Source organism: Dicentrarchus labrax, unplaced genomic scaffold, assembly GCF_905237075.1.
Source record: "Dicentrarchus labrax unplaced genomic scaffold, dlabrax2021, whole genome shotgun sequence".
Lineage (NCBI taxonomy): Eukaryota > Metazoa > Chordata > Actinopteri > Moronidae > Dicentrarchus > Dicentrarchus labrax.
This window is the reverse complement of record NW_026136721.1, coordinates 26,317,862-26,340,242: the sequence shown is the minus strand read 5'-3', so window position 1 is coordinate 26,340,242 and position 22,381 is coordinate 26,317,862. Positions and strand designations below refer to the sequence as shown.

The 22,381-nt window shown below is 41.9% G+C and overlaps 1 protein-coding gene across 6 annotated transcripts in view; it reads left to right on the top strand.

Annotated features, from left to right (window-relative positions):
* The window catches only part of bnc2 (basonuclin 2), a 164,946-nt gene that overhangs the window by 114,595 nt on the left and 27,970 nt on the right, over nt 1-22,381 (top strand). For all 6 annotated transcript variants that reach the window (XM_051386495.1, XM_051386492.1, XM_051386490.1 and 3 more), the window contains 2 exons: nt 3,440-3,542; nt 5,430-5,665. In XM_051386495.1, coding sequence (XP_051242455.1) covers nt 3,440-3,542; nt 5,430-5,665 — 339 coding nt within the window. The remainder of the gene's footprint in view (nt 1-3,439; nt 3,543-5,429; nt 5,666-22,381) is intronic.

Sequence of the window (22,381 nt, the reverse complement as noted above, 5' to 3'; positions counted from 1 at the left end):
GTACGTGAGAATCATGAGAAGAAGTCTTTATAATTTCGTCTTTCTCGTTTCCTCTGACAAGCCACACACGGAGACGAACTCACATCCTTGATGATGTTGTTTTTGATGGCCATCTATGACACATCCGTCTGCTGCCTCTCTTAAAAAAGTCTGTATTCAGTCTGTAATCTTTCATCTTATTGCGTAGGATCAATGTTGATGCCGTCATATCACAAACATCTCCTGTGTTACTCTTTTTTACACTTTTCTTACCTAATGTGGAACAATGCACAAATTAATCCCAAGAAATAACAGGCACAGTACGTCCCCTCCCTTCCCTTTTCTCCCGTCAGTTCCTCCTCAGTTGAGGGGGCTTGCTGCTTTAATGCTTCTTAATGCCGCTGTCTGCTTAATGGGCCAGATATGAGAGGTGCTGCTAGCCAGCGTAATAAGTCAGTGATTAGAGGGCGCCTTGTCACAGCAGCAGCCTCGCAGACAGTGGCACGCTCTAATTGCCGTATTAGACGCCCCTTAACTATCTTGTCAGCTGTCAGACCCCAGCTCGTAAACAGCAGAGGTGCATTTGATATTTGCAATTGTTTATTTCTGTCTGCTGCTCTTAGCGCTGCCGCACGGAGAGAGGTAATTAGAAAAGGGTTGTGTTGTGTGACATCACTGGGCTAAATTTGGGTTCTCTAAATTAGAGTTTTCTAAAATCTTCATGCAAGGAGAGTTGTATAAAAAGGAAAGTACTGATATGACATGGAATTCACTCAAAACTTTAAATTTAAGGGTGACAGACAAAGAAGTGGACTATGCAACATGATTAGAGCAGCAATTAAAGATTATATTTATTATAAATTAATCTGCTGATGAATTCATCATGAAAATATCAGCAGTTTTCTGGCAATTCAGTGTCATTGTCATTTTAGTGTTAATTTAAGTTAAATACAAAAAAGAACAAAAAATTAAATTGGAGATTAATATATTAACGATGTGTCCTTAACCATAAATTTAGATCTGCTGACAAGATTGTAGGCTAGTTTTTGGGTATCTAACATCATGACAACATACAGTGGGAAACATGCATGTGGATGTGAAGGACAGCATTATAAAAGAGCTTTATGAACACAGATGTTGCTTCAAAGACAGGAGGGTCTATCCTATATCTAAAAGGTCACAGTTTTGACCCCAGCCATGGCAAATGAATAGCCATGTCTGCTGCATAAATGTGGTTGAAGGGGAACGCAGAACTCACTTATTGCACGTTGGTCTGGATAAGAACGTCAGCTCAGCACATAATGTATGTACACTCTAACTGACACATGGCGTATAATCCTCACACTCTGTGAGGATTGCCATGCCTGCACCTGGAGAGCTTAAAAATTGTGTAAAGTCAAATAATCTCTGTCTCCTTTCTCATTCGGTGTCAAACAGTGAGGTGACATGGTTAGAAGTGGCGTAATTTTGTGTTTAATCTTGGATTAGCCCATGTTCACTTTGACACCTCCAGTTACTAAGCTGGTTTACGACACCTAAGGGCGAGCAAGGGGGGATTCTGATAGATTTTATGGTCCCTCAGTAGATTATGAGTGAGCTGAGTTTTATATCCTGAATTACAGGCTATTGGTCTAATCCACCAACTAGGTTATGTTATTTGCCGCTGTTAAATAGCAGAATGGGCATTTGGGTCAGCACTGGTAGGTTGGTGTTACACACCACAAATATTCTGACGTTAGTGATCGTGCATTGACCTCAGTTGTGTGACGTAAAGGCTGATCTTTTTCTATCTGGAACTACTGATTGACTGTTACGGACATTGTGAAATATAGGTTGCTGGCGCAGACATGGACTCCAACCTACGACCCTTCATGTGCATGTCTGTGTTACACTATTGTCACACCAGTGCCTTATAAGAATAACAGCAGGACAATATTAGATAGCATATTTAGTGCAGATTGTAAATTCATAAAGTTGACTCTGATATGGCTTTGATGTGTGGAAAGCAGTTTTTTTGTCACTGTCTTCCTCTTCTTGTCTCTGACAGACACCCACGTGTATGTCTACAGATAGTGTCTTCACATTTTCTCAGAACTGGATTTGCTGAGTGATGAATTTAGGATTTTCCTGTCAAAATAAACAGGCAGCTACTCATAGCAGTCACCTTGTACACCATAACCAATTTCCTGCCTCAAGCATTCCTGAAATTTTTGCTCTGCAATTTAAGTGATTACATTTTTTTTCTTTACAGCCTAAAGAATTAACACACAGGACAAAACCTTCAGTCATTCTGCATTGACTAAACAGCATATGTGCCAAATGTAAAATACATTATCTTCATCATGTGGATTTGCTATTTAAAATGCCATGTTATTAACTTGGAGTATTTTTTTTCATTCTAACATCAGCAGCCAACATATTTAGATTACATGCTAATGTTACAGAAATACAATATTTGATTTAAGAAAAGATAAACGTGTGTTTTAGTGAAACAGTTCCAAGGTTTTTTTTTTCCATAATCAAGGTTTCCTGTACCAGCTACAGCTGCACATTCCCTTTAGGCAGTTGAGGTTGCAGAAGTGTTACTATCTTTATTCCTCAATTCATCTTGATAATGTAAAAAATGTCTGATAAACAAAGGCCTGCCAATGCTTATTAAGATTCATGTTTCTCATTCCTTTTTTTTCTCTTTTTACTCCTTTTATTCTGTCCTTGTGTTTCTCCATGTCAGTGGGAAATCTACAGCTCCCAGCTGCTGCACTCATTGGGATGATAAAGCTGTATTCATTTGTGTTGATTTCTGTGTATATCATACATTTTCTCCATGCTGTACAATCTCTTTACTGTTTGAAGAATGTGAAACATCTTACAGGTTCAAATGACCTGCAAAATGTGCCTGAATTTTTTTTAACGGCCCTCTGTGAGGGCTTAAGCCTCGGCAGACGATGCATTGTGCTGTACTGAGTTGCCCTCAGTCAAGTCTGGACACTTAACCTCTCACTACTAAAAGCTTTCCGGGGTCAGACTAAGTGCAGCTCCAGTGTTGAGTAATGGAGCCTCAGTCAAAACAAGTTACATTTCTGTGTTTTCAGGAAGGGAAGTCCTTTGTCGGTTCACATGAACTCTGGAAATTACCGTATAGAGAGGCAGATTCACACATTGGAATGAAATAGCAGTTGGAAAAGTTGGTGGCTGTGAGTTATTCTTTTGTGGCAGTTACTGATGATAAGTCACATTGTTAAGTAACAGTCTGGAAAAAAGTATTATGTTCAGTATGAGATGAGGTTTAGGGACTTGCTGTTCTGCAACAGTCTATGTAATAATTAGTCCCTGTGCTTCTTACTTGTATTTATGACTTCTATTTGATAACCGCTGTTTCGCTGTCCTTGCTTTATTATCTCTCCTTTGTACTCAAGCCGTGATTGACATAGATTTTTCTGTCTGTCCTGTGTCTCTGCAGGCCATTCGCTGCACACTGGTGAACTGCACATGTGAGTGTTTCCAGCCAGGGAAGATTCACCTACGAACATGTGACCAGTGCAAACACGGCTGGGTAGCTCACGGTAAGTAAATTCATTGTTAGGGTGACGGGTGTATGTAAATAGGGTGTAAATAAATATAAACTTTGTTACTAATCCTTATAAAACTACCTCCTCTTGCTCTAGAGACATTAGAAATCCTGACCTACATACAGTATCTGTACTTTCTACTGCGTATAGAAAATGAAGACAGATGCCAGCAGCATGAATCCATCCCTCATATCTCACAATTTTAATATGCATAATTTTGTATTAGAATATATTTATATATTTTACTGCAGATATTTTCTCTATCTGTGGTTGTACAAGAATCCAAATGTTTTTACTCATTTTCCATAGTAGAAGTAACTTTGTTGTTTTTGTTTGCTTCTGTTTTTTCAGTTGCTTTCAAAGTCTTGTTTTTGCGCCTTAGATCAAAAAAAAGAAAAAAAAAGAACACAACCACAAGACAGATAGAGAAGCGAGAGACCACACGTTATGAGTTTTTCACGCGGGTATAAAAAAAAAGGAGAGGAGGCAAGAAAGTACAAAGAGAAGGAGGAGAAAAAAGAAAAAAGAAAACACCTGTTTGGCTTGCGTCCGCACAAGAGCGAGCCACGGGCCCTTCAGCAGATCGCACAGGACCCCATTGACTATTTTTTAATCTCTCCCTCTGAACTGTCAGGCACCCATCTTTCCACTCCCCCACTTTTCATTTCATGTCGGCATTGGCAGGGACTCTGACAAGTAGTTCTTCATTTTTTATTATGTTCGTGTCTGGCTGCGCTGTGTTGTCAGGCAAAGCCCTCGTCAGCAGGAAAAAGCCGTCCCAGGATCAGAGAGAGACCCAACCAGGTGTCACACAGACAGGCAGGGAAAGAGGGGAGGGAGAGAGGGAGAGAGAGGTATGAGGTAAGGGAAGAGAGAGCGATTGAGACGAGGAGGAAGAAAGAGAGAGTCGACCAGGTGTCGCCCAGACATCGAGAGAGGGGAGTGAGGTGACTGAGGTTGCGATAGGGGCAATAAAAGAAACCTACGAGTAGCAGCCATTGATCATAGTTTTTTGCCCTAAGTTATGCCATTCAGGCAGCATACAGGCTACTCTATCCTTTTGCTTAAGTCAGGGTTGTATGCAGCAAGAGAAACTGCAGATAATACTCAGCACTGACAGAAGTACTTTCACCTCCTCTGCATGTTTTTGGGTAATAAAAAAAAAAAAGTTTAATCTTTGTCCTAAAATATCCTACTAAAAACACGCTATTGAACACCAGTCAAAGATAATACAGTAAATCACAGTGCTCTTTCTAGTAGACAGATAAAAATACACCATTATCATTATTTATCATACAGCATCAGGCCTCTATCAAGGAAAGTTAACATGATTTTAAGCAGGGTTATTGCATTAATAATGCTATAATTTACATAACATTTCTGTTATTAGGTGTTATTATTATGAATGTTATTTTTATGCAAAGCATGATAACCAATTTAATATGAAATTTGCTACAGTAGACATGGATATTAAAAATATAGGAAACCAAACCTACATCCTTGACTTCATAGTACATAAACCATGTGAGCACATACCTGATCAGCCACAAAGAAAGGAGGAATTACAGATTTGAGACAAAACAGGGTGGATGTATTGCAGGTTTGAGTCGAGATGGAGACAGAAGAGGCAAATAAAAACGGAGATGCAAAGGCAGCGTAAATGTGAAAGAGCAAGAGATTAGATTAAATTGAAAGAATGGCAAATAATTACATTAATGTCATTGCTTTTATCTCATAGATACGTTATCATCAGCCAGTGCTGACCGTGCAGTAGCCTCTGAAGGAAGATATGAGATGAGAGAGAAACTTGATAGTCATTAACCGTGCCTCTGTGTGTGTGTGCTGTGCGTTTTCTTTTCTTTCTCCCTGTCATCCATACAGCTCTGGACAAGCTCAGCACCCAGCACCTGTACCACCCGACCCAGGTGGAGATTGTTCAGTCCAATGTGGTGTTTGACATCAGCAGCCTGATGCTTTACGGCACCCAGGCCGTACCGGTCAGGCTCAAGATCCTTCTCGACCGCCTCTTCTCTGTGCTGAAGCAGGAAGAGGTGCTGCACATCCTGCATGGCCTGGGCTGGACCCTCCGAGACTACGTCAGGGGCTACATACTGCAGGTCAGTGACCAACACGCATGCTACAGTGCCATACACATGTAAAGCATCAAATGGGTGTAGTGTATATGTCAAGACCAAATATTAGCCTTACTCCCTCTCTAAATGCATACCTGCACATGCTTTTATATTTGCCTCCAATTTTTGAAAGTGGTGATAATGTCCACAGTGATCACTACCATTACTTTCTCACCAAGTGTGTCTACAAATTTCACCGGCATTGCAGTTATTTTGAGAGGTATTGATCAAAAGCAGAAAAGTGACAATCTAGGCCACTTCAGTCCCATTGCCCATCCATTTTCTTCACATTTTCCCTGCTGTTACTTCGGTTGTTCAGTCTGCCCCCTTTTCCTGCCCTGTCAACACTATGCCCCTCCACTGGAAAAAGGAAAGGAATAAAAAAAAAAGTGGAGAAAAATGTCACGCCAGCAAACTATAAAACCACTGTAGTGTGTTTCCTCTCCCCATCCATCCTTCCCTCCACCACTCCCTCCCATATAATTGCAGTCAGACACATTTCTCAATCAAAGGTACGGAGGTTTTGGTGTTGAAACCCAAACCAAAGTGTTCCTGAATGAATTAGTTAAGAGCAAGTGAACATGTGCATGTGGTTAGCTCTGTGTGTGTGTGTGTATGTCTGTGTATGTATATATGTGTGTGTGGGTGTGTGTGTGTGTGTGTGTGTGTGTGTGCGCGCGTGTGTGCACATGTGCTTATCTGTATGCGTATATGGTTTGGTGTTCCAAGAGTGTAAGTGGAACAGCATGGTGAGGAGAGGGTGGTTTGTATGTGGAAACAGCTTCTGTGAGTAAAGCGCTCGCAGATCCAGTCTTAAAGAACACACACACACACACACACACACACACACACACACACACACACACACACACACACACACACACACACACACACACACACACACTGCAATAGGAACTACAATTACATAGAAGAAACATGTTTGGGATTACAATTTAAAATGAAGCATTTTATGTGTGTATTTTAGAGACAGAAAATAAAATTAATATAATATAATATAATATAATATAATCTATCGACAGTTATAATGTATTTTTCATTCAGTAAAAGTTTGTAATCTTTTAATTGAACTAAAATAACTATAATTTACCTTATTAATAAATCTGTGGAGTATATTTTGCTTAACTAGTTAATCGAATCAGTCTATTAAATGTCAAATAAATAGTTAAAAAAAAATTCTCGGTTTTGTCTGACCAAAACCTGAAAAAAATTAACTTAAAATAATATGAAACACAGACAAACAGAAGATCTGCAGAAATGACCGATTAACAATATTATTTTGACTAACTGATTAATTAAACAACTGTTTCTAAAAATCATTCTCACCATTTAATTTTCCTGAGTAGCCAAACTAAATGGTCCTTGTTTTGAGTAACCATTGGCACACTGTGGTTCCCATAGTCGTAGCCTCTGTGTTTACATCAGCTGGTTCTAATAGTCAGCTGGTGGGAGCGCCGTTGCTCAACTGCTCAGCCTCATGTCACGCTACTGGCTAAATCCTCTAGATCTCCTCAGAAGGGCTTCAAAGGGGCCGCGGCCACAGAGAAGCAGCCAGTCACTTAAGGACAGTAAGTAGTCATTGTACAGCCCTATTAGCCTGTAAGTAGCTATGAAATTCAATCATCTTCCCTGAGCCTCCGGGCAACGCTTTGTGTCAGGGGTGTGTTCCCCAACACTATGCTGCGTTAAATGAGAGATAAAATGAGGAGAACAGTATTGCAGATGATAGGTAATAAGTTGTCTTTTTGATATTGATGTCAGGGGACATTATTTGATGATAAATGATTACTTAACAGTGATCCTAGCAGTCAGGCCTTCAACCGCTTCCTTGTACTGATTTAGGATTTGAATAAAAGTGTTTAGGCCACAGGAGTAATCATGTTAATTTCTATTTTAATGAGATATGCTCTAAATCACTATAATTATCCAGAAAATACATCCACTATTTCTGAATTATGTTCTAATGAAGCCCCCATTTTCTTTGAGAGTACTGGTTAGCACACTCTGTATGTACTTAAGACATATGGTTCTCTTTTCGTTTTTCTCTCCTGTATTCATCTAAGTTATTACTTTTTCTCTGCTAGTATGTCACAATGTGTCACAATAGTATGGAATAGTTTAGATTTAGAAACAAAAAAATGTATGTATGTATGAGTGTATTTATGTGTGTATGTATGTATGTATGTGTGTGTGTGTGTGTGTGTGTGTGTGTGTGTGTGTGTGGTGCATTATGTTTGCTGGGTGTCAGTGTGTATGGGTGTCAGTGATGCGCCAGAGAACTCAAGACACTGAGCTGACAGAGTATACCTGCAGTTCCTCTGATGCTTGACCACTGAATGTATGCAGTGGAGGAAGAAAGAAAATACACACATATTCAACCGAAAACATAGAGAAAAAGCCTGAAAACGCAGATTTGAGTAGATTGGAATCTGAGTAATCATGTTAGAAACACTAGGCTTTCATTGGTTGAAAACATGTATTACAAACTCTTCATGACACCGTTCTATTCTTAGTAGTATCAGTTAGCGAAGTGAATGCCAGTGTTTGTGGCACCCACTGGCCAGCCTCTCATCTGAGGTAAAGGTCACCTTTACCTCACTCCCCAGCCAACCTCTTATTGTCATTTCATATCAACTTATCTGCTTTGATTCTCTCCCGCTGAGGATATTTTTATCTTTATCTTGTGTAACACTCGCCTGCTCCTTTTCAGTATACACAGCGTGAGTGAGCCAGTGCTTACATACCTTACATATACACTGACCTACAAGAATAGCTCACTCATGTTTGGTTCATTCATATCAGAAGCATCAGTGTTGTCTAATCACCACCTGCTGACATTTCCACATAAGCACCAATGCATTTAGAGTAAATACCGTCATTATCACCACTGTAACCCAGTTTAGATTATCCCGCAGAATACACTCTCCACAGCAGAGTAATACTATGAATATGTTGCCACAGCTTTTTAGTTCTAATTTACAGAAGTTAAATTACAAACTTAATTTCTGTCAACACCTGTGATAAACTTTGCCCTCCTTCGTCCTCTCTGCCATTCACTGCATAACAAAATGAAACCATTGAAGAGGTGTGACTAAATATGCGTACACTTTGCAATTTACCTTTGTAATAGGCTCCTTAAACTGAAGAAATTAATCGATATTATTAAAAGCTCAATGGCTTATCTAGTGGTTGGAATTCTGATTTGTAAAGGAGAGGAATTATACATGACATCAATAACCATTAAAATGAATGATTATCTTTCTCTTCCTCTCTTGTTTCATCATTCTATAAACCGTTTGTAGCCTGACCTTCAGTCCACAAACCGTTCTCTTATAGCATTAACGCACTTGTACACCAGCAAATCCACACAGTCAGTTGCTACAGTATTTCCATATACAAATGTATGCGCGCAGGGTTATGTGTTAACGCGACCAAGCAACAATAACATAATGAGTTTAGATGTAGTTCATTTCCCAGTAACAAACCAGTTCTTGCTGCCTGACAAGCGAGAAGAGAATAACTCCCTCTCATCACATTTTCAAGAGTTTAAAAGTTATTTAATGACCTTTGCAATGTCCCTTAACACTAGCAGCATGAAAAAATTGATTATTCTGAAAACTCACAGAGCCAACTTTACTTTGTAAAAAAGAAAAAAAAAAATGTTTGTTGGTTGGATGACATTTGTTAGCAACGTGGGACCCTCTGGTTCTTTTACTCAAATTATTGCAGCTCTCCATTACTTTTGCAATTTGTTTAGTGTAAAACTCTTATCAATGTTTGACTTAAGTCTTCCAAATTTTTTTAGACCTTGACATTTTTTTTTTACACATACTCTATATTAAACTAAATTATGTTCATTATATTAAATATGCACATAGAGTACCTAGAAACAAAAACAAAAACTAATAGCAGGCAGTAGCCATACTTATCTTGCAGTTATCTAGGTTTTAAACCAGTTGTGTGAGTCCAAGAGGTCACTTTCAAGAGATAGTGACAACTGAAAGTTATGTGTGTACATTTTTTTCAACCCTTTTCAACCCTGCTTCATTTCTCTGGTATTTCTCCCCTATCCCTCTGACTTCAAGTTCAATCCAAGGCATTATGTGAACAACACAGACACATTTATTCGTCGCCAGAATTCCTTGCCCTTCACTTTGGCAGGACTTTTACCTTCTTCACTCTTTAGCCCTTCATCCTTTTCTCCCTCCCTTCTCCTACTCATCCCTCTCTCCTCTCCCATGGTTGTTTCCAGACAGACCCACAGCCAATGTGCACCAGATGCCCCCCAACTCCACCCCATCCTGCAGCCTGTCACTGCTCACTCCTCTGTTCGATACAGACAGATGGAATTGCTATCAGTACTCTCTCCCTGTCTCAGCCTCTGTCTCCCACACTCCACGCTGTCTATTTTGTCTTCCTCTTTCTTATCCCTTACCAAGTGAAAAATAAGTAGACAGAGAGAGAGAATGAGTGGAAAGAGAAAGAGAGAGAGAGAGAGAGAGACGCAGCCTTTGCAGCCAACATATGGGCCGAAGCCCAGGGTTTTCCTGAGCGACATTCTCAGTAATGTTCTGTCCTTGTAGAACATTGGGCTGCCTCCACTTTTATGAGATGTGGTTTTCCTGACTCCACACGGCTTCCAGGAGACCCAGATGGAACCGCTAACAACCCCCACCACCGCCACGCAACCACACACACACATACTGTACACACACAAACAGTCTTAACCCTAATTGCATACACACTCGGAGGAATGCTTATTCAAACTATCAGGCGCACACACAGCCACAAAATCACACTCATCTACCCCAGTGACCCTTCAACATAGGCTTTGTTTCAGTGGCAGATGCCTGGGCATGAGGATGTGTTTAAAGTTATTAATGCAGTAAAACAATCTCCTTAAATTTCTCGTTATTTATCTACTTATTTGGTTAATACATTGTTTCTCTAATGAGCATGAACACAGTTTTTTTATTTTTTTTTCGAGTGTGTTGGAGGTCCGCAGGAGGGCTGTGCTCTTATTTAAAAAAACTTGTGACTGTAATGTTGTACATGTGTACTTACACATGTGGAATATGAGATGTAATTACATGGATTAGGGTGCAACAGCATTTGTGTAAGACAGGAAACCATTTCCAGTTGCAGGTGGGTCCTGAGGCCTTAGTAAAGGTACCACTCGGCTTCTCTATAGTGGTTTAGAAAGGTATTTATTGAGTAAGAGTCACATTTCAAATTTTCTTTCTTTTTTCTTTGCCTTCCCTCCCCCTTACTGCACTCCCCCTCTCCATTTTCTGTCTCTCACTCTGTCAACTGTGAAGGGCACCATATCTCTTGATCCTCGCCTGAGAAACTTCCATTTTAGGTAGTCAGGCTCCATGCAACAACATTTTTTGGACACAATCCCCTTCTCCAATCTCCTCCATACGGCACACTTGTAACCCCTATTTTCCTCCTGTCCTCCTCTCCTCCTTTCCACCCTCCATCACCTCCCAGTGCCTCCCCTTCTCTCAGAACCTGTTTTCTGTTATCACTACTTAATGCCTCACCCTGGGAGATGGACGGGGGAGAGAGCATTCTCCTAAGGTGGAAATTCTTACGTTCATATGGTTATGATTTGGTGGGGAGGTCAGGCTCGATTTTTGCTGGAAGGCTTACGGTTGGCTCTGTGCTGGCCGTGCTGGGCTCCAAGCACTTCAAAGAGGGCCGGTGTACTGAATCAAGGTGATTCTCACCCCCCCCCCCCCACCACCACCCTGCGCACACATACACACACACTTGTCCTACCTAGTGCTCTTAAGGGTGTCTTCTCCCTTCTTATTCTCGATCGCTCACTTCTAAGTAAGCTAGAGATAAAAGGATGTGATTTCAGATTAGAGGATCAGTCAGAGAGAGGTAGAGGAGGCATTATCAGCAAGGCATTAAAACCATACCATTTGATAACATACCAATTTCATATTTAAAAACAAAAGCTAATTTAGTCAACAAGAAATAATAATCTTTCTAAAACTAATAAACTAAACTGCAGAAATCATACACCTCTTTACTGTCACTTTTCTCACAGCTTGCAAAGCTCACAGCCAGCTCCTTACACAAGTCCTGCCCATGCCAAATCCTCAGTCCCTCACTTTTGAATCCTGAACCCGAGCCTCAAATGAATTCAAGCTGGAGAAGGAAGGTTATGAGCAGGTTACATTGTATGCAGGAATTTGGGAAATAATTCCCCTTATATTGGATTTGGAACGTAGTCTGAATTTTACCATAGATTCGACAAGGCCTCACAAGCCACTGCAAGTTTAAAAGTGAGAAGAAAAAATTGTGATAAATAATGGTATGAAACCTGTTTGTCCGTTTGGTTTCATATACTCATAACACCTCTACACAAGCTACCATGTGAAGGTTGAGAAGAAAATTGCTGTAAATCTCTATGTGTTGAAGTGTGTATACTGTTTTTTTCTGTGTATTTCTATTTATTTGGCTACACTGAGGCCTGAGGTGAAGTATGGCTGACTGAATGTTACTGATCCTTTTTGTCAGATAGCTTTCAAGATGTTTAGGTAATATCAGGACTGCAGAGACGAGACAGTAGTGTGTAGCTGCCAGCGTATGGTCTTTTCTTTATATTTTCTGTTCTGTCCATTTGTGGTCATTTTCACTCTCTCACATCTAATACTTCTACTGCCGCCTCCACTGTCATCTCTTGGTCACTTCTATGTCAGAGAATTAAGGATGTTTTCTCAGTGTGTGTACTCTGGTCTTAGCTGTTATGAACTACAGTACTGTGCTGTGTTGTGTTCTTAATGTGAAAACAAAGTGACAGCATTGCTGCAGCAACATTCAACACTGTGCTTTTCTCCTTCTCTTTCTCTCTTTCAAATGGTCAAATCAAACACTTGCTGTGGTTCAGTCCTTCGGCATCTGCCTCATAAACGTTTAGTGTCACCTGGGTTTTTACTCACTGCGCACACACACACACACACACACACACACACACACACACACACACACACACACACACACACACTCAGTTTAGAGTATAAAGACAAGTATGAATTTCCTGCTAATATGCACACTGTAATGTTTTATTAAAGGAGTGATTCACTGATTAAAATTATAATTTTTTTACTTGAATATTATTACGTGCAGAGCAGGCCTGTAGTAGCAGTTCATATGCTGCAGTCTAGGATCATGGATGCTGCATCCCAGAACATGATAAAGAGCCAATACACACGGCAATTTCTTCTCAAGAGACACTTAAGTAATTACACCACATTTTGAAATCCCTTTAATGCATCCATTACATGCTTGGTGGCCACATGTATATTTCAAAATGTTATTTTAACTTACGATGAGTGACCCCGTATTTGGTCAAATTTAAAGTTCATGAATATTCCATGCCATAACATATGGGAGTGAGAGGTGTGTGTGCGTGCTAATAAAATCTGATTGGGGAGTTAACATGCTGTGCAGGGCAAACATGGGAAGTGAAAATGATATGTTTAACATACATGGTCAGGTCTAGGGGCTCCCATGGGATCCTAGTAGGGGTTTGATCAAACTACACTCCGCTAGGCTACACACACACACACACACACACACACACACACTAACAGTACATGAGCGCCACCTTCTTACCCATTTCCTTCTTAAATCCCCATGATAAGGCTGACTTCAAAGCCTCGTTGCCAATCCTACAGCTTTATCTGAGATGCTTGTTTGATTCACCGGCTGCATCTCTTCCCATGCCCCCCCCACCACCACACCCCAACACACACACACAACCTTATTCACATTCACTCTATATCTGAGAAAAGCTTCTATCTCTGTCCACCTCATGGTGTCTCCTAAGCTAAGTGCAGAAAAGAAGACACCAGTGCTTTTCTTTTCCCCTGTAAGTTCCACTGGCATGTCGTAATTAGAATAAAAAGGAATATTCTGCCTATATTAATGGGGTGCCCTCTTTCTCCTCATCGCCTCTGAACACCCTGCCTGCCCCATGTGATATGCATTACAGTGATCCGTGTCATGGGATCTCTGGTTCTCTCACTGCACATTTGCCTTTCTCTTTTTACCCAGTGTCCATGCCCCGGGAGAATTCCCTCAACAGGTCCTCGCTGCCGCCCTGGTGCGGCTGAAGCTCCCCATGAGAGGCTCTCATAGTCAGCCGTGCGCACCCTAATTGAAACTGGAAATCTGCCAGCCTGCTTATCAGGAATTTTTATTTACCTCTGCCAGACTCTGCCCTCTTTACTTTTCAAAGAGGGCCATGTTATAATTGCCTCCTCAAACAGAATCCGTCTCTTTCTGTCGGCATCCCCGCTCCATATATCCCTTTTCATAAGTTATAATATCCTGTCTCGCCCGCACTGGAAGGAGGAAATGGCTTCTGAATTCTGAAGTGGCTTTTCTGGGGGCTACAGGGGTTTGTTGCTGCAGAGGGAAATTGAATTTTACTTCAAGGTCAGCGACACTAATGACGGTGTGGGAAGGTGTTGATCTCGTGTAGCACTGGTTTGTTTAGCAGCACCCCACTGTATCGATCGGCACAGGGGATTCTAGTCCTGCATTGATTGTCACACTGAATTGTTTAGGAGTGTGGTGGAAATCACTAGTGAAGTATAAGTGGTTATTCGGGACTATATTCACTCTCGGGGGTGGGTATTTATAGATAGAAAAATAAATGACTGTTTCAAACAAAAACAACACTGACAAATGTATAAGATCTCCAAAAAAGAGTAGATAATCATCAGCACTAGTAGATACAGTACATAAATGTCCTGAACTGCTCCCCCACATTATGACTGATGCTTAATATAGCAGTTGAAAGTGTACATACACTCTAAATACCACTTGAGAATTGCTCACAGACACTCATACCTTATACCTCTCATCTACTCAGTACCTTCCTAGACTCAAAAATACACCCACCCATACACACACACACACACACACACAGAGTGAGAATTTTAACCAATCACTTTCATGATTCACTGCTGCTTGTATGCAATATGGTTAGTTATGGGTAGGTGCCCTGCGGTGTGAGTGAATGTGTGTCACTTCCCCCACAAATGGAAACATTTAGACACTGAAGTGTGTCCTGAGGTGAGAGCTGTAGAAGCTCTCACTCATAAAGTAGCGGGGAGGCAGCCTGTGGAGGAAATGAGCTAGGCAGACTGGTGGAGGGAGAGGAGCGTGACACACACTGAAGGACCTCACACACACACACACACACACACACACACACACACACACACACACACACACACACACACACACACACACACACACACACACACATACATACATACACAGACTGTACACACACATGCTGGTGAACCACACACTGGTGACTGCTGTGGTTGTGCTTTGCGCTGTGTCTATCACCGTCTCGTTTTTCAGCAGTGGCTCCAGCTGTGTTTGACTTCCTGTGTTTCTACGTGATGTTGTGGTGTCATTGGCAGAAAGGACACAACCAGTATTGTACGTCCATGTTGTGTGAAAGTGGTTGAAAGGTTAGCTGACCCCACCGTGAACCAACACCAGTGCAGAGGCACCTGTAAGAGATCACCGCAAAATAATGTGGGATGCTTCTCAGTTTAGACTTAAATTCCACTTTTTTTTTGCGATTTCAAGTCAACACCTTACCACCTCACTAGTGTACTGTAAGGTCCCATCTCTTTTTCCTCTACGGTTCTCTCACTCCTCTTTCGTTATCCGACATGTTGTGCATGGGTGCCTTTATTAAGCAGGATGACCTGTCATGCAGGTGTGAGGAGAAAGCGATGACTACCCGGCCCCTCCACACATCCTCATTCTCTCCCCCCCTCTCTCTCTCTTCTACTGTCTGTGGTGTAAAGAAAGACACTGCCTCTCCTCTACCAATTGGTCTGGCTTCACTTCACCTCAGACAGGAGAGGGGCGGTGGACAGGGGGGTTGAGGAGAGGAGGATAAGGAGGTGGTGGAGCGGGGTGAAGCCTCAGTGTGAAAGCAAAGCCATGCTCTTCTCTGAGAAGGACCCAAGAAACTTCAAAGTCAGTTGAATTCTGTCGTAGGTCAGCCTGTTTTTAATGGTGATTAGTATTAGCATGCGTTGCAAGCTTAAAGACATTTTTTTGTTTGTTTGTTTGTTTTTATCCCTGGCCATGCCAATAAACAATCAGTGCATTAAGTGGCGAGCAAATGGAATCAATTCATCCAGTTTTGCGCAGATGAGTGCAGAAAACGAGGCGTGAAGCAGCCGCTCTCTGTGTTTGGAGTGGCTAATTAGGAGCCCATTACAGGGCATCTCAGCATGGTGCTACCCTGATTGTTTATTAGAATTTCACTAAGGTGAAGGAGAGCGAGAGAGAGAGAGAAAGAAAAGGGGACTAATAGTAGTAATAAATGGATAATAAATGGATACCTAACAGAGACACACACACACACACACACATGCAGCCTTGGTGAATGCCAGCCCCTGGGCCTCCTACAAAAAGGGCTCTTGTAAAAGTGGGGGAAAAAAAGAAAGATCTCTACCAGCACCATGCATATGCTTGGCTCCGTCCTCTTAGAGACTGTCTTATTAAATGGGTAAGTGGCTGAGTGCTGGGACCACCAAGTGCGCCTTGCTGTCACTGGCACACTGCTCTCTGTGGGCTGAGTGCTGTAGGCGTAGACAGGATATGATATAGGGTCACCAGAAATGATGGTTTAACACTTGATGATACATCAGTTCCCAGCACTCACTGCTCAGCCTGTAAGTGGCATTTCTAAGAATTTTCTAGCCCTGGATTTTGTTGTAGAAGATGCAGAGCTGAGTTATAGCCTCCCACAACTCTACCTTGAAAGTGCAATGTGTGTTTCTGTGTGTGTGTTGGAAGGCATAGGCAGTAATCAACAAAGACAACAAGGTCTTCTCAAGAGGGAAGATCAATAGACTGCTACAGGTGACTGACCTCAGTGAGCACAAACACATACATGCAGGATAACCACACACAAACACACACACAATCAGGCGTAGGCACATACACAAGTAAGTACTTGTGGCGTGCTCTCCTCTGTGTTGTCTCCACCTAACCTCTGGTTTATACTGTATGTGTGTGTGTGTGTGTGTGTGTGTGTGTGTGTGCTCACACAAACCAAGTATTACTCTCTCATCTTCAGGATCTAAGGCTCAGTGCCAACTGGTGCTTTGGTGCCAGGCACTGCCTTATCACCTCCCCGGCACACACACACACAAGCACACACACACTTGCATTCTTACTCACATGTGTACTTTAAACAACCTTGTTGCAAGGGGTTTGTGCACGGGCACTCACACAGTCGTACATGATGATCTACCCTCCACATAAACAAAGATAAGAGCAGGAACGGTCAGCACAAGGCCCCAAGAGGTACAAAGCTATTACTGGGAGACCACAGTCGCGTGGCTGTGTGTGTATATGTGTGCAGTCACATTTGTGTTTATGCAGTGCCAGTTGCAGAGCAGAGCTCTTGGAACAGCAGCTCCAAGTATTGCGTGTCACCACCATTTGCCAGCATTGCAGCGCTAAGCACTGCTAACTGCTTAACGGGAGGCTGCCACTGGTAGCGTGAGGTGTTAAACTCCTCTCTGACTTTCTGTCAAGGTCTTTGCCACCAGCCGTCACAGAGAAAAGACTCAAAAGTGATCTGACAATATAATCACAGCAAGTCACTGAACAATGTGCCAAAGGGCCCTGACAATTTGACAATGAATTTGTCAGCTGCAGTGTCTCACATTAGGCATTGAATCACACCTTTGTCAAGCAGTGCGGCCTACTTAGGTATGGGGTGTGCTGTCTCCATCTTGATCCCTGACAAAAATCCAGCCCATTGAGGTGACACAATACAAAGCGTTTTCCCACTTTGCCAAGCTGACAAACCTAATTACTGTGGTAAAATTCCTGGGATCAGGCCTAGATCAAGTCTTCTTAGCACTGTGAGCTGCACACCCAGTGTCCCTCAGGAAAGGAATTCCATTGATTTCCCAGATTCCCAGGTAACACAGAACATGCCTCAAAGCTTTTTAATTGCTTACTGAACTTCCCATAGTGTTACCTTTAGAGTTTATAGCAATTATTGGGTAGAAAATATACGTTTTTCTCGTTGAGTTAGGTGAAATCTCATTACCCATTTATTAGCTTTAAAAACCTTGAGGCAGCAGTACAAACTGTTGTAAAAGTTTGCCAGTGGTGACATCTATGACTCAGCTTGCCATTTATTAATGTTTCAAGAGGTTTTTACAGGTCCATGTGCAACACAAAATCAACCTCTTTTCAACACAGTATGATTTGAAAGCTAAAAATAGACAGTTTCAAGCACTTTTCTCTGGCGGAGTGACAGAAGTTCGCCTTCGTGTAGCAGTGGAATGAATTCCTCAGCATTATGACCACATCAGTTCCTTCAGCTCTTTGAAATAAACGCAGGACAGACTCTGTTGTTATCAGAGCATAGGCCCAGCCACCTTCTCCCTTTATGGGCATGTTTCGCTAATCTTGCTACTGGCCTCTGCTTTTTAAGTCGAAACAGGTGTTGCACTTATAACGCAATCTTGTATTAGCGCGAGCACCTCAGCTCATACTCCTCCGAGGCCGTGTTTTCTTTGCAGATTCCTTTCTTGGCTTCGAGGCCTACACCTTGTTTTATATGAGTTACAGACTTAAGGACGAGAGTCATTAAAGCTATTTTGATATGGGTGTAATTTTAAGATGGACTTGCTAGGGGTCAGGTATACTTGTTACAAACCCTGTTGATGCTTCAAAAACCAAGGAAGGATTTCATGTGCTGGCACTCAACCAGTCAAGACAAAAGTCATGTCCATTGTGAGTCACAACTCATCATTTCTGTTTTTGCCATCCACTGTGTGCTTGTCAGCAGGTAGGTGAGTTTTATTGTCTGCCTTAAAATAAAAGCGATATAAAGTAAAAATCAATCTGGCACAAGACCCAGCAAAGGTTTCTGCTTTGGTCCCCTCAGCCACCCTCCTCTCTGCCTTTTTCTTCCATTTTCATGTCTAAGGATAGAGAGATTAAAGGGAGGCCATGTCTCAACCCTGAAGAACTGCCATCACTCAAAGATGAGCAGTGCCAAGCTCCTCTCTCTCTCTCTCTCCTGCTCTTTCTCTGTCTTTCTATCCGTTGAATACACAACATCCCCTGGTGCTCTTTGGCCCTTTTCTTCATCCTCAACCCACTCACACACACATCACACCCATGATTTACTGTCATACACTCCTGTGTGTGTGTGTGTCTGTATGCATGCATGTGAGTCAACGTGTGCACACATGTGCTCTGTCTGCATGGCAGCGGCCACATCAAATACACTAAAGCAGCACTCCTCTGAGACATTACCCCATCTATTCTCATTCCCCCATAGAGATTCCAATACAGAAAAAAGTCAACATTTCAAAACCTGAAAAAATTAATAAATAAAAGTAAAGGCAGACTGCATCTGGCACAATGTCTGTACTTAAGGTTTCCAAGTATGTGTCTGGGGAGGAGATCTGGTGGGACGGAGCCCGAGTCGGCTTGGAAGCAGTAGAAACGGATGTCACACTGGAAATTTATACGGTGCGGTTCAGGGAGCAACGGCTGTAAATTGACAAGTGATGCTTGTGAGCAGCATTACCCGTCTGTTTCTCTTTCTCTCATCTTCTATCTTTTTCCGCTCATCTTTTCTTCTCTTAGCGTAGCTGTTACTTCTTACATCTGTGCTCGCCCCGAGCATTATTGTTAACGGGTGAGAGATACAAAAACAAGCCAGAAGACTAGAAGGGGAAAAGGTAGCTGTGCGCAGAGACGTGGGAGAAAATGACTTGTGTTCGCTTTGTAACATGAAATAGTGACAGACAAAAAATGTACTACAGCTGAAGCCAATATCTTTAATCTTTAAGCAATGTTTTGCTTGGATGAATGTGACCCTTAAGTCGTTTTTTGGCAGTGATGAGAGAGTATGAACTGAAGGGGAACTATAATACAACTCTAACAATATAAATACAGCATCACGAGAAAAACCTAAAAAAGTCCGGAACAGTGCTTTATTTAAAAATCGTACGCCCTCTTACCAGTATCAACTATAATCCCTGTCATTTCATCAGAAGCATGTTTAATATGGCCAAGGCTATTAGCCACAGTATTGAGGTTGAGTGTGCGTGCGTGTGCATCTGTGAACCAGTGTGCACACCGTCATGTGTGTGTATCTGTGCTATAGTTTGATCGGGTCACTCTACTGTATAAATGTCTCTAATGGCAGCACTCTTTTTAATAATGCAGGATCCTCTTTTCTCTGTCCCTCCTCCCCATCACATCATGTTTGGAGTGACAGCCACATGAGCCACCATCCCACTCTGTCTACAGTAGGTCACCTAGACACAGACAGAGAGGAGCCAGTGCCAAGACCATGAGACTGGAGTATGATGCTGAAAGAGATGCACACAAAAAAGAAAGACAATTGGCTACTTGCAGTCATTTGCAAGGAGAGTGCAAGGAGATAATTGACTGGCAATTTTGACATTAACATCTAAATAAATTTGAATTCTTTTGCTCTATAAAAGCAGCTTTCTAAATACAACTAGTTTATTTTTAAATACCTTTACAAAAGAAAAGCACTTTATCTGTTAATATGTGTTATAATTATGAAAGCATTCCAGGAGACATTATTATTTTCTGGTTGACCAGTGGTTAACACACACACCATAAAACTACCATGTCTCCATCTTTGTTGCATCTCGTAACCCTCTTTCTCTTCCCACATTTCCTGTCTTTGTCTCTATCCCAAAAAGGCAAATAATAATCCTTTAGAAAATTCATTTCTAAAATGCTTTATATGTACAGGAATCTTAACGCTCCAGTTTAAAAGACAGTACACAGATGCAAAGAAAGCAGTTAATAAATATAGCTATAACAAACAATATGAATTGAGGTGTCCACTAAACATCACGCAATATGTCAGTGTAATGCCTGTCCATGTGGAGAGCCTGTGTCGTAGGAGTTTGTAGAGATTACAGATCTGTGGTTGGCCAATGATGGCACAATCTGACAAAGACATTTTAGCTCCAGTGGATATTTTTAATAATTGAATATATTTTCTTTTAATATAGAAACATCAAAATCATTACACTCTAAAGTGAATCCATCTGAGAGGATGATTTGTCTTGGTGATTCTGCTTCACTGTACGAGTCAGCGCTCACACTGCCTGGGCAATGTTCAGCAATGACATCTGGTAGACTGAGCTCTTCTCCCACCAGCACTGCCGCACGCCAGTTGAGAACAGACAGATGCCAAGACCACTGTGGCAGCTCTGTCTTGCTCCCTTTCTCACTTCTTTTTTTCTCCCACTGTACCAATTCTCTCTGATATGGGAAACATGCTGTCACATCTGGGCCGTACAGAGAGAAAGAGACGTGAAGGGAGAGATAATACGAGACAAAGATGGGTAGAAGGATCATCAGGGTGCAGAGAGGGGAACTCTCACACAGCCGCTCTCATGCACACGCACACACACATGTAATATGTCACAGGCCGAAACATCAATGTGGGTGCTGTGAGGATGATGCCCCTTCAGGGTGACAGCGTGATAAGAAGGGTCTATTATACTGTAGCACCAGTGTAGCATGGTGCGCGTTACTTGCCGCACCCCTACCTCGTCTCTTCCGCTCTCTCCCCTTCTCATTAACCTCGGCTCTGATTGCCCCCAGGACTCCCTTGTGCTAATTAGAGGGGGGGAAATGTGTCTACGATGCATGCACCCCTGTATAAACACACACACACACACGCAGCTGACAGAAAGGCTTCTGTGACTGTAGGTGTGAGAATGAAAGGCTCGCCTGCTATTGTGTTTCATCTACGTTCTGAAAGTGTTGGCAACTGCGGGGTTAACCCCAGCAGGTGATGGTTAGCAGCACTGTTGATTCCTTTTACACAGACAGCCTTCATCTCCGTAGTGCTCACCTCTTGATTTAGCCGCGCTAAATCAAGAAGTGAGCAGTTTGTCTCAACATGACACAATTATGAATAATGAAAGGATATGAAACTGTGAATTGATCATTTCTGTTTTTTCCCACTTGTCAGTCACTTGTTATAATGGGTATCACTATAATATTATAATGTAATAACAATTCTTAATGAGAAATTCAAATAGAATCAGTGAATTATTGTAATATAATTAATGTAATTCCTTCATATTTTAATGAGGATTGACCTCTTGTGGTGTGACGCTTAGGAGGATGCAGATTAACCGATTGCCAAGTTGAATCGCTTCATTCACACACACACACACACACACACACACACATACACAGTTACACAATGACTGTTCTCTGCTCCATGGCAAATTAAAGCCTATTGACAGAGAAGCTGTGCAACCTCTTCCATCGCAGACATTTCTAATAGCACTTTGACATCTCCATTCAGGAGACTTTTGTGTTCTGGGGAGCAATTTGTGAATAAAGAAAGGACCCATTTTCTTTTTTTTGTTTTACATGCTGTTAGGGACAAGCACGAACTGACACAAACATGTTGTGGGAGTTGTACAGCAAATAGCCATTTGTACCTGGACTGGACCTGGGGGAAACTGGGGAAGAAAGAAAAAGAGAGGAACAGAGGGAGGGGGGTATAGATAGAGGGAGGCAGTGGGGGGAGATGGAGAGCGAAAGAGAGAGTATTTAAGAGCACTTGAGTGCCAGCAT